General features: G+C 37.6%; 1 protein-coding gene across 3 annotated transcripts in view; it reads left to right on the top strand.

Annotated features, from left to right (window-relative positions):
* KPNA1 (karyopherin subunit alpha 1) overlaps positions 1-12,532 on the top strand; it is a 90,975-nt gene extending 78,443 nt beyond the window's left edge. For all 3 annotated transcript variants that reach the window (XM_054483837.2, XM_054483838.2, XM_063661667.1), the window contains exons 12-14: positions 3,246-3,373; positions 9,280-9,458; positions 9,824-12,532. In XM_054483837.2, coding sequence (XP_054339812.1) covers positions 3,246-3,373; positions 9,280-9,458; positions 9,824-10,011 — 495 coding nt within the window. In that variant the 3' untranslated portion in view covers positions 10,012-12,532. The remainder of the gene's footprint in view (positions 1-3,245; positions 3,374-9,279; positions 9,459-9,823) is intronic.
* The last annotated feature ends 1,170 nt before the right edge of the window (positions 12,533-13,702 follow it).

Genomic DNA, 13,702 nt, shown 5'->3' with positions numbered 1-13,702 from the left:
AAGACCAACCTGGTCAACATGATGAAACCTTGTCTCTACTAAAAATACAAAAAATTTAGCCAGTTGCAGTGGCAGATGCCTGTAGTCCCAGCTACGCGGGAGGCTGAGGGAGGAGAATTACTTGAACCTGGGAGGTAGAGGTTGTAGTGAACTGAGATTGTGCCACTGTACTCCATCCTGGGTGACAGAGCAAGACTCCATCTCAAAACAAAATAAAACAAAACATATATTGTTTTCATTATTGCTTTGAAGACCACTTTCAATGTTGTTGTCTTATTTCAGTCAGCTTTTTACTTTATCCTCACTTATAGATGTTAAGTCTTTTGAAATTTACACTTAAGCCTTCGTTTTTTCTGTTGCCTTTAATATTTGATGTTTCACCAAGATCCAAGAAATAGTTATCGGGGGAACCACCTCCAGTGTTTCACGTAGGCTCTTTTCTATTTTCCCTGAGTGTTGGCCGGTCTGAGAAATAAAGGGAAAGAGTACAAAAGAGAGAAATTTTAAAGCTGGCTGTTCAGGGGAGACATCACATGTCGGCAGGTTCCGTGATGCCCCCAAGCCACAAAACCAGCAAGTTTTTATTAGTGATTTTCAAAGGGGAGGGAGTGTATGAATAGGTTGTGGGTCACAGAGATCACGTGCTCACAAGGCAATAAAATATCACAAGGCAAATGGCAGAGCACTGGGCGAAATTAAAATTGCTAATGAAGTTTTGGGCATGCATTGTCATTGATAACATCTTATCAGGAGACAAGGTTTGAGAGCAGACAACCGGTCTGACTAAAATTTACTAGGCAGGAATTTCCTCATCCTAATAGGCCTGGGAGCGCTAAGGGAGACCGGGGCTTATTTCATCCCTTATCTGCAACCATATAAGACAGACATTCCCAGAGTGGCCATTTTAGAGACCTCCCCCTAGGAACACATTCTCTTTCTCAGGGCTGTTCCTTGCTGAGAAAAAGAATTCAGTGATATTTCCCCTATTCACTTTTGTAAGAAGAGAAATAATGGCTCTGTTCTGCCTGGCTCTCAGGCAGTCAGACCTGATGGTTATCTCCCTTGTTCCCTGAACATCGCTGTTATCCTGTTCTTTTTTCAAGGTGCCCAGATTTCATATTGTTTAAACACACATGCTTTACGAACAATTTGTGCAGTCAGTGCGATCATCACAGAGTCCTGAGGTGACATACATCCTCAGCTTACGAAGATGACAGGATTAAGAGATTAAAGTAAAGACAGGCATGGGAAATTATAAGAGTATTGATTGGGGAAGTGATAAATGTCCATGAAATCTTCACAGTTTATGTTCAGAGATTGCAGTAAAGACAGGTGTAAGAAATTATAAAAGTATTAATTTGGGGGAACTAATAAATGTCCATGAAATCTTCACAATTTATGTCCTTCTGCCATGGCTTCAGCTGGTCCCTCCATTCGGGGTCCCTGACTTCCTGCAACAAATAATGTCTTGTATTTTCAAAATGTTTTGATGGGCTTTATGCTGAACACGATTGGCTTTAACTCTTTCCAAGTAAGATACTTATTTTTCTAGTGGATCCATGTAGTAGATTGCCTCAAATTTTCATGAATTTTTGGATACCCATTTTTCTTTAAATAGTTACTTGGTTTTTACTTTTGTCTTTGTATTGATGGGAGAGTAACTCAAGTGGACGACAAGCAGTGGGCCAAAGTGTTCAGCCTGGGCAATGTTCAAGGATGGAACAATGGGTAGGAAAAAAGATATAAACAGACATAGAGGGCCTTGGAGATGAATGGAAACAGAGAGGTCATCTAATCCAAAGTTTTCATTTACCACAATTGTGTGTGTGTGTGTGTGTTTGTGTGTGTGTATTGAAGCATCCATTACATTGTATCCCACAAATACATACAATTATTATTTGTCAATAAAAATAAAATTTGAATAAAAAGATGAAACGGCTCATGGAATTAAAATGATTTGCTCAAGAGCACCTCTAGTAAAATGACAGGACCAGGATTAGGTGTCTTTCCACTAATCAACTTTGTCAAACTTTGTTGACGTCCTTCACAGATATAATAAGAGTTTTTGACCAGGAAAGCATTTTGTCCCCAAAATGCTGAATTAGGAACTGAGATTAATAGCTATAACAATCTATAGCATTCATATGAGGTGATTTCATCTGTATTTGATTGCCTGTCACCACCAGGCTTTTTTATGCAGAACTTCTCAGTTTCTTAATATAGGAAATGATATAAACCCATGTTAGGTACTTGAGCCAGGGAGAAACAGGGAGAAAGTAATTTTGGGAAGGCTACTTTAGTGTTAGTACATGAATGGGATTGAGTAAAAGTATTCCATTCAACTATAAGGCTTATTTTGGTAATCTGGGAGGTGGTGGCTTGGAATAGCATGGCAATGCCAAAGGAAAGGAAAAAGATGGACTCAGGATTTTAAAAAGTGAGAATGTAAATTAATAGCCTTTGTGAACTAGAGAGGCTTAAAAGGAAACTTGATATAGCAGGCAGAAGATGTGTTTGAGGTGACTAGCAGACCTAACGTAAACTGCTGGCTACCCTGGGCTGATGCTCCAGTGAGAAGTGAGGACTAGAGAGTTTTCGCACATGGAAGTTTACATGCTGTGAGAGAATGGAATAGCAGAGGAGCAGAAAATTGAGCTCTTACAATTTGTTACTATGGGCAGAACAAAAGAGGAAAGTAAAAGAGAAAAGAGCTCAGAGAAAATAGGAGATTATAAGATCATAAACTCCAGGGAATATGTTTTCGGTGACACCAAGACAGAATAAGGATTAGGGATAGGCCGGGTGTGGTGGCTAACACCTGTAATCCCTGCACTTTGGGAGGCCAAGGTGGGCGGATCACCTGAGGTCAGGAGTTCAAGGCCAGCCTGGCCAACATGGTGAAGCCCCGTCTCTACTAAAAGTACAAAAATTAGCCGGTCTTGGTGGTGTGCGCCTGTAGTCCCAGCTACCCGGGAGGCTGAGGCAGGAGAATCACTTGAACCCAGGAGGTGGAAGCTGCAGTGAGCTGAGATTGCACCACTGCACTCCAACCTGGGCAACAGAGCAAGACTCCATCTCAAAAAAGAAAAAAAAAAGGTTAGAGATAATGACATAACTCTTTTCAATTTATTTCTGACAGGAGAAGGGGTGTTAATAGTCAAACTAGCTTAGAAATTATAATTAGTATCATGAATATTTTTATAAATCTCACAGTTTTTTCCATTTAAGTTTTTCTTTAATTTTAGACTGTGATAGATGCCAACATTTTCCCAGCCCTCATTAGTATTTTACAAACTGCTGAATTTCGGACAAGAAAAGAAGCAGCTTGGGCCATCACAAATGCAACTTCTGGAGGATCAGCTGAACAGATCAAGTGAGTACCAATCAGGCAGCATATTGTAAGTTAAAGAAAAATTATTATTGTGTCTATCACTTTATAACCTCCCACGTATTACCTAGAGTAAAAGATTAGCTGCCTTTGAGGGGAAAGGTAAGTGAGAGACGATCTTACCAAATAAGAATGTTTAGTTCCAGTCCTTAGGAAATTGTCCTTGGTGTCATAATTAGATGTGTATTTAATTCTTTATATTTCTCCCATTTCTTTTTGCTGAAAAATAATCCTGGGATATAAGAAATAAGGCATAGTTGAGGCTTGAGGCAATAGAAATCCTTGCTTCAACCTACTCTGGAGCTACTTGTCAGAAATATCTTGGGTAATATAGGTTACTTGTAGAACTTAGAGCCCAAGTTTAATAACTCACTCTTGCCCTTTTTAGTTTAGATGTCTTAATAGTAGAATTGGATCAGAATTGAAAGAGTGATATGTCTGAGAATAAAGTGCCAAATTTAGTAGAGGCAGGTATCTTCTAAAGTACTATGGTATTCAGTTGTTAAAGGGAGGAGCTGTAGCAGCTCAAGACTTAAATGGCTCCCTTGGTAGCAGCTTAGTGATTGATTGATTGATTGAGATGGAGACTCTCTCTGTTGCCCAGGCTGGAGTGCAGTGGCACCGTCTCGGCTCACTGCAACCTCCACCTCCTGGGTTCAAGAGATTCTCCTGCCTCAGCCTCCCTAGTAGCTAGGATTACAGGTGAGTGCCACCACACCCAGCTAATTTTTGTATTTTTAGTAGAGACGGAGTTTTGCCCTGTTGGCCAGGCTGATCTTGAATTCCGGAGCTCAGGCGATCCATCCGCCTCGGCCTCCCGAAGTGCTGGGATTACAGGTGTGAGCCATCATGTCCGACGAGCAGCTTATAAGCTTAATGAGTGGAAGAAAACATAAATATGGATGGGAATCAGTTCTTCAAAGGAGCATCATATAATTAAATGCAAAATTCAGGGCATCTAGTGTTTCAGATAGGGAAAAAAAGTAATGATGAAGAGAAAAATGGAGCCTAGACTCAGCCTATCTTAACTTTCTTTATGAGGAATCCAAAATTAGGGAAAGATGGTTTCAAATGAGTGCTAAAGCATTAACTGCTTACTCATACGTAATATCAGACAGACATAGCTACTACTTACATTGTTGCTTTGTGGACTGAATGTAGGCATTCATCAGATGCTAGTTTTGAGTGTTCTGTTTGGAATTAAAAAATAAAAATAGTCGTAACAAAGTACAGAAATTTATCAGGTAGAGAAAATAAGAAATATGTACCTGAAAGAATAAAATTACAAACAGATTAACATATGCAGTAGCTATTTTGGTGAAGTTCATCATGGGCAGGTTATTTCAGGGAGACAGAAGCACATTTGTCTTGTAGGTTTTTTCCAACCTCCAAAATTCTGGTTCTAGAGTACTATGATTTTAATTATGCTGTCACCAGATGGCAAAAATAATGAAGTACTATATAGTTACTTGAATAAGCTTTATGTTCAAATTCACATTTATAATTATTAATTGTCTCTATATTTTATAGTAAATATATTTTCTTAATTGAAATAAGCCAGGCCGGGTGCGGCGGCTCACACCTGTAATCCCACCACTTTGGGAGGCCAAGGCAGGCGGATCACAAGGTCAGGAGTTCGAGACCAGCCTGGCCATCAGGGTGAAACCCCGTCTCTACTAAAAGTACAAAAATTAGCCAGGTGTGGTGGCGCGCACCCGTAATCCCAGCTACTTGCAGGGCTGAGACTGGAGAATCGCTTGAACCCAGGAGGCAGAGGTTGCAGTGAGCTGAGATCATGCCACTGCACTCCAGCCTGGGTGACAGAGTGAGACTCCGTTTCAAAAAAAAAAAAAAAAAAAAAAAGACATATTTTATTATGCCATCTTTCATGAGAAAGTATTCAGGAGTATTTTGCTCTGTTAGAGAAGCGTAGAATTGCTACTGTCCCTTTTTAAAATTTAGCATAGCTATTTATAATGAAATTAATTATCAATCTCCTAGCAGTTTCTTCTTCCTCACATGAAGAGTTATCTTGAAAGAACGTCACAAAAATATTACAGTCCAAATTACAAAAAACAAACTGACTTTATCACTTATAAAAGACATCTATCTGGCTTCTGCTTATTCTTGTTGCAGATACCAGATTTGAATGCAAGAAACAATTAGTATATTTTAGGAAATATCTTGGCTGGGCGTGGTGGCTCATGTCTGTAATTCCAGCACTTTGGGAGGACAAGGCAGGCAAATCACTTGAGGTCAGGAGTTCGAGACCAGCCTAGCCAACATGGAGAAACCCTGTCTCTACAAAAATTAGCTGGGCGTGTTGGTGTTCTCTTGTAGTTCCAGCTACTTGGGAGGCTGAGGTGGAAAAATTGCTCGAACCCAGGAGGCAGAGGTTGGTTGTAGTGAGACAAAAGATTGTGCCACTGCACTCCACCCTCGGAGACAGAGTGAGAGACTCTGTCTCAAAAGATAAAAGAGAATGTTTTAGGAAATACCTAGAATTTTAGGTTGAATATAATCAAATGTTATATATAACATTTGTTCTTAATGAGGAATAAGGATTATTAACTGACATTAGAGAAAGATTCGTCAAAGAAGTGAGACTTACCATTTGTATAGAGATTTGGCAATTTTGGAGGGGAGACTAGCATGAGGAAAAGTGAGAGAATGTAGTGTTTTTGGAGGTGGCAGGTCAGTCTTGCTATAGGTCATTCTTTCACAAGGATGGTTAAGTAATCGACTGGTGAATACTGGGATGAAAGCCTCAGTCTTGGGTATTGGGAAGACTTGGCCTGTCTAAGCTCATGAATGACACGAAGTAAGGCCTGTGTCTAGGTTCATTATTTTTCTGTATGGATGTTCAGTTGTTTTAGCACTGTTGAAAATGTGGAATCTCTTCTCCATTTAATTACCTTTGCTCTTCTGTTAAAGATCAGTTGACTGTTTTTGTGTGGGTGTGTTTCTGGGCCTTCTTATTGTGCGGGTGTGTGCATGAATTTGCAGTTTATCTGAGAAACCAAACACACACACACACACGTAGTACAGTATAGGAAGTCCTCACTTAATGTCATTGATAGGTTCCAGGAAACTTTGACTTTAAGAGAAACATTGTATATATCAAAACCAATTTTATCATAGGCTAATTAATATAAATCAGTTTAGTTACTACGTGATATTTCTGGTCAAGGAAACATCACCAACCTTCAAAATATAGACCCAAAAACCTTCTAATATTAAACATTGAAACGTCAGCTATACATAAATGTAAGAAAGATTAATAAAAACAAGTATGATAATTATTATCCAATTTTTGGTGAATCCGTGAATGATGGCAGTAGTAGTGGTGGTGGGTTAAATCAAAGAATACATATTTACAAAACAAAAGTTATGAGCATCTCCTACCATCCTACCACCACACAATTAAAAAAGCAACAATAACATATAAAAAAGGATTCCCAGCACTAAAGAATTTAATGAATGAAATAAAAATACAGTTGAGATCTTCAACAGTGCATTAGCTCAAGCAGAAGAAAGAATTACTAAACTTAAGATAGGTCTTTTGAAATAACCCAGTCAGACATACATGAATGAATGAATGAATGAATGAATGAATGAATTAATTAATTAATAAAAAAAGAATTTAAAAAAGAAAGCCTAAATGGCATCTAGGATACCATCAGGGGAACAAACATTCAAGTATTGTGAATGTCTGGGCCCTCTATTTTGTTCCACTGGTTTTTTGTTTGTTCTTTCACCAATACCACACTGTCTTGATTAGATTATAGTAAGTTGATAATGTCATTCTTCCAACTTTGTTCTTCAGTATTGTATTGACTATTCTGGGCCTTTTGCCTTCCCATATAAACTTTAGAATCAGTTTGTTGGTATCCATTAACTTGCTGGGATTTTGTTTGGGAGTATCACATTGAATCTATAGATCAAGTTGGGAAGAATTGCCATCTAAACAATATTGAGTCTTGTCCGTGAGCATGGAATATTTCTCCATTTTTTTTTTTTTTAGATCATCAGTTTTGTAGTTTTCCTCATATATATCCTGTTGTGCATATTTTATTAGATTTACACTTTTTTGATGCTGATGTAAATGAGATTCTTTTTTTTTTTTTTTTTTTTTTTTTTTTTTTTGAGACAGAGTTTCGTGCTCTTTCGCCCAGGCTGGAGTGCAGTGGCACGGTCTCAGCTCACTGCAACCTCTGCCTCCTGGGTTCAAGCAATTCTGCTTCAGCCTCCCAAGTAGCTGGGAATACAGATGCCCGCCGCTATGTCTCGTTAATTTTTGTATTTTTAGTAGAGGCGTGGTTTCACCATGTGGGCCAGGCTGGTCTTGAACTCCTGACCTCAGGTGATCCACCCGCGTTGGCCTCCCGAAGAGTTGGAATTACAGGCTTGAGCCACCACGCCTGGCCTGTTTGCTGAGTTTTTATCATGAATAGGTATTGGATTTTGTTAAATGCTTTTTTGCATCTGTTGAAATGATCATAAGTTGATTACATTGATTCAATTTTTTAAAATGACGGCTCAGCCTGGCATATTTGGAATAAATCCACTTGGTATATAATTCTTTGTATACATTCTTGGATTTGATTTGATAATGTTTTGTTGAGGATTTTTGTATTCATGTTCATGAGACATATTAGTCTGTAATTTTCCTTTCTTATAATGTCTTTATTTAATTTTGGTATTGGGGAAGTGCTGGCCTCAAAGATTGAGTTAGGAAGTATCCCCGCTGTTTGTTTTCTGGAAGAGATGGTAGAATACTAGTATCGTTTTGTCCTTAAATGTTTGCCAGAATTCACCAGTGTGAAACCCTCATCCTGATGTTTTCTATTCTGGTAAGTTATTAATTAATGATTCAATGTATTTAATACATGTAAGCCTGTTCACATCATTCATTTCTCCATGAGTGAGTTTTGGTGGTTTGTGTCTTTCAAGAAATTGTTCATTTTATCATCTGAATGATCAAATGTGTGAGCATCGAGTTGTTTGTAGTATTCCTTTATTATCCTTTTAATATCCATGAGATCAAGTGATGATTCTCTTTCATGATATTAGTAATTTTATCTTTTCTCCTTTTTTCTTGTTTGGCTAGAGATTTATTTTTGTATATTTTTGAATTCTTCCTCCCCCACACAAAAAAGCAACATGTGAGAAAGAAATAGATTAGCACTAGCAGTAAGTTTCAAAATAACCTTACCAAACATCCACATAATACAACTGGATTCATTATCCCTGCCTCTCTGTACTCAACTTGAGAAACCAGAATGATAAAAAATGACATGACTATTTACTGTGAATGTGATACAGTAATCATGCCTCTGAAGTTCAAGTATGATTAATCTTGATTGCATATGGTTATACATTTTGCTTGAATTAAAGGAAAAATACCAGTTCTAGAATCCTCTGACATTTGTTTATTCTTCCCACAACTTACTTTACTAAAATTCTAATCATCTTTGAAAGATTTGGCCTATCAGGCTTGTGCTGGCTTTTAGCACCAAGAGTGTCATGTTTGAGAGGTGTGGCTATCTATGGAAACAAAGATGAAATTACTCAAACCTGTACTATTTTGATGAGTCGCTCATTTCAAGGTATTAATAAGTGAGTATTCCTGTTTTTGGAATGCATAAATTGTGAAGAGAAAAGAATGGAGAAAGGTACCAGAGAACTGGTTTGGGATAATTTATTTAGAGGGTTTTTTGTTTTTGTTTTGTGAAAAGGTATAGCTTGTATGGTTGAAAGAGTGCCTGTTTTTTTTTTTTTGTTTTTTTTTTTTAAGTCTCTGCAGTGAAGTTGAGGATGACTTGCTCACTAATTTCATAAGTTTAACAAAATAAAAAGTTTTGTTTGACTACATTATTCTTTGTATTTAGGTACCTAGTAGAACTGGGTTGTATCAAGCCCCTCTGTGATCTCCTTACGGTCATGGACTCTAAGATTGTACAGGTTGCCCTAAATGGCTTGGAAAATATCCTGAGGCTTGGAGAACAGGAAGCCAAAAGGAATGGCACTGGCATTAACCCTTACTGTGCTTTGATTGAAGAAGCTTATGGTAAGATGCTTTGGTTGAAGAAGTTTATGGCCAAGAATGAATTGGGTCATAGATAGAGTTCAGTAAAAACAATACTACTACTGCTAGGCACTGGATGAAAAGAGGACTGTTAGGAAATTGCTGCTTCTGCAGACTGGATGTTGCTTGCATATGTATTTAAGATGTCAGTTTATAATACTAGCTTTCAGATGTAATCCCAGCAGTCATTTCTGTGCTATTATAAAATACTTATGAGATACAAACAATCTTTCTTTACATCAAGAACAGAGATATATGACAAAATATAGTTTGGGAATATATAGTTATGGAATTTCCAATATTTATTGAAGTTTTCAATAAAGATTTTCCTTTATTCTTCATTTTAGGTCTGGATAAAATTGAGTTCTTACAGAGTCATGAAAACCAGGAGATCTACCAAAAGGCTTTTGATCTTATTGAGCATTACTTCGGGACTGAAGATGAAGACAGCAGCATTGCACCCCAGGTTGACCTTAACCAGCAGCAGTACATCTTCCAACAGTGTGAGGCTCCTATGGAAGGTTTCCAGCTTTGAAGCAATACTCTGCTTTCACGTTCCTGTGTCAGACCAGGCTACCCAGTTGAGTCCTCTTGTGGAGCCCACAGTCCTCATGGAGCTAACTTCTCAAATGTTTTCCATAATACTGTTTGCGCTCATTTGCTTGCCTCGCGCACCTGCTCTCTTATACACATCTGGAAAACCTCCGGCTCTCTGTGGTGGAATACCCTTCTAATAAAAGGGTAACCAGAACGGCCCACTCTCTTTACGGAAAAATCCCTAGGCTTTGGAGATCCGCACTTACATTAGAGTTATGGGAATATACACATATTAATGTGACTCCCTTTTTCTTGTGGGGGAATAAAAGAGGACTCCTCCTCATTCCCTTTAACATGGGGGAAAAAACTGACATTAAAAGATGAGACTAAATCTTTATCTTGAATTTTACACAACTACTTACGACAAGGGAGATGTTTAGACCTGTTGTGTATACTTCAGAGTACTTTTCATGAGTTCTTCCACAGTGAACCCTTGGATTACCTGGTGGCTTTTTCTAGCCAAATTTGCATTAATCCTTACTGAGATTGGATGGTTTTCTTTCCTCTATTGGCGCCATTCTTCAGATATTAAAGTTAAACCATCCACTCCCTCACCTTCAGCCTTCAGTGAATGTGCTTTCTAGTTGTCAGGAATGCTGAAGAATTAACACTTTGACTCCTAAATGTGATACTGGTTTGTAGATTCCCTTAGAGCAGAAAGGAGAGGGGCACATATTAATTTGTATCGCTTTTGCTTCTCTTTGGTCTTTTGTATCTTAGAATTTGGAAGTGGTTCATTTCTGTTGCTGGTATGAGGATTTCGAATACTTAGTAATCGAAAACCATATCCTGTAATTTAATTTAAAAAACTAAGGAAGAAAAAACCCTCCAATTTTCCCAAATGCAATCAGTGTAACTAGAGGCTGTGTTTCTGCATTAAAACAAATGTTTCAGGCTTTGTGGTCCTGATCAAGGTCCTCATTAAAAAATTGGAGTTCACCCTAGGTGCTTTTCCCCTCTGTGACTGGCAGATAACACATACTTTTGAAAGTAACTTTGGGATTTTTTTCTTAGGTGCAGCTCGATTCTAATCTTTTCGTGCTGCATACAATTCCTTTAATGTAGCATCCTTATCTGAAAGAAATAACCATCTTCTCAACACGACCTGCTTAACCCAAATAAGAACAGTGATCTTATAATCTCATTGTTCCCTAATCATTTTATTTCATCTCCTGCTAGTACTGTGCCGCTTCCCCCTCCCCCCACACAAAATAAAAACAGTATCTGCCTTCTGGCTCATTTAATGATGACTGCAATCTGTACCTGCAAATGGCTCTTCCAGTACTGTGTTCAGTGATCCACATTTGTGCTTGGACTGGAATGAAAAAATACGCTTAATTGCCAAGAGAACTGCAAATGAGTTCAATACGACTTCTCGGTGCTAGTTGGCCATCTTGACTCAATGTTGGGATACACTACCAGAGAAGATTTTTTTGTTGATGTGCTGTTCAAAGTGAATTCTGAAGGAAAAGGTTGCTCACCTCTGTTTCAGAGCATACCCTTTTAAACCTTTTTAGACTTGTCCTCTTCTAGAATTCATTATAACCCCAAAGTGTAAAAACTATTTGGAAGTTGCCCCTGACAAGCTATTATACATCTCTGGTAAATCCTGCTGAATGTAAGGGATATTCAGAGCTTTTCATACCTCATCATGATGTTATTTAAGCAGCCAACTTATGTGACCTGATTTAAACTTTTAAAAAATCCACTTCATTCAAACTAGAAAGAGTCAAAGACAAAGGACATTTATCAGCCAAGAGTGTGACGCATTCTTCGCATCTAGTCTAGTAGTGTCTGTGCTCTGGGATGGATACCGTCTGATGTCTGTCTGTTATTGATGGCGCAGCCACTGCAAAACTAGTCAACTCCCATCTATAACTGTTACTTTTTCTAGTGCTGCTTTGTGCTGAGAGAACATTTTAGTTTACTGCACTTGACCTGTAAAAGACTTTGATTCTTTGTAATTTTAGAGATAAATTAGTTGGTTAATTTAAAGAAATTTCAATGTTGCCTTTACATCACATTAAAATATAACTTCTTTCAGAAGGATAATAGAAGCACTGATTCATAGTAAAAATCTTGTTTTTAGCTTTGACTTTTTTGTGGCTGTTTTTTTAAATTGTAAATTACTAGTAACATGTCATTTCTATAGAATGTTTTAAATTATGTACCTTCCATTGGATAGTTAAAATAATTTCATTTTATAAGCCAATTTGAGTGGGAAAAATACAAAGCACACAGTTGTCTCCCCACATTAGGAAGAGTAGTGTGCATTCGGACATTCGGAATTTTTGCTAGCAGTTGGAGATGTTTCAGTGAGTGAATTAAAACAAAGTCTATTTAACTGATGTGATCTATTTTGTGTCTAAAACAGAGGAATTTATCTTGTCCTAGAAGTTCATGAACTATAAGATCTAAGTTTTTTTTTTTTAACAATAAAATGATTTTTTCTTAAAGTATCAAAGTTGGAATTGGCTAAAAATGAAATAGCATAACTCAGATGTGTTGGAACTTGGTACTGAAGCAGCCTTTTTGGTAACAGAAATGACATTTTAAGGGGTAACTGTAAATCCTGTTTTTAGTTCTTTGCCTGTCAGATTCTGTTAACTTAGTTTAAATTCACTGAATACCCTACCACTAAGGCATTGCTCATTACAAAAGCATGTTAATTTCAATACAGGAAAACTCTTTTGTAGTTTTATATATGGATTGGGGAAAGTGGCTTTGTTTTACTTTTCCTTTTTATTCCCCTCCATCCTCCAAACTTCCAATCTATATTATTTGTAATGAGAACTTTGGTGGGGGAAAAAAAGCATTAAGAGAATTTTGGATGTAAAGGCATCTGGTATCTGATGGACCAGCAGGTAGATGTGGTTGGATTGAGAAATTCTGGGTAAGGCAGATGATAGAAGAAAGAGATTTTAGGAGACAGAGTTCTCTGTGGAACACTTTCTTTCATGTTCCCCTTTTAAACGCTTCTCTTTGTCAGTTCCGCTTTTGAAAACTCTATTGCCCTAGGATTGTTTCTTCCATATGACAGATGAAGGTTATTGGCTCTGAGTCATTTTCGGCATTATCGTCACAGATAAAAATATTGGCAATTAATCTCATAAAAAATCTGAATTATTCCAGATTTCTGCCGATTTTTTGCCTAAGAAACAATATGTAAGTATATTTTATAAACCAAACTTTGTCAACCAAATCTCCTATTGTACGTCTACCCACAGGCAACTTTGAATTTACTTCTCTAGTGCTAAATAAACATTTCAGCGATTTAATCCCCCAACTAGGGGATGCATTATGAAAAGGTTTTCCTGGAGTCAACGGGTTTTTCTTTCTCACTAGTTTTGTGAAAATTTTTATATCAATAGGCAAATCATTATAACTTTTTAGGGGTTGATGGTTTTTAAGTTTATTGGAAATTGTAGTGTCTAAGGATGATGTTCAGTGAAGAAAAGGGATCCACTTTTAGAAACCAGCATTGTTTGCTTTCAACTTTCATACTGTATGCTAACTCCTACATTCCAAAATGTGCTCATTTGCAGACACAGGTATGCCTATATACATGGAAGTCTCAAATCTGAATTTTTATCCATCTCAATATGACCATTTCTCTCTGTTGTGAGCTG

The sequence above is a fragment of the Pongo pygmaeus genome, chromosome 2 (genome assembly GCF_028885625.2).
Source record: "Pongo pygmaeus isolate AG05252 chromosome 2, NHGRI_mPonPyg2-v2.0_pri, whole genome shotgun sequence".
Classification (NCBI taxonomy): Eukaryota; Metazoa; Chordata; class Mammalia; order Primates; family Hominidae; genus Pongo; species Pongo pygmaeus.
This window is presented reverse-complemented; position numbering and strand designations above follow the sequence as displayed.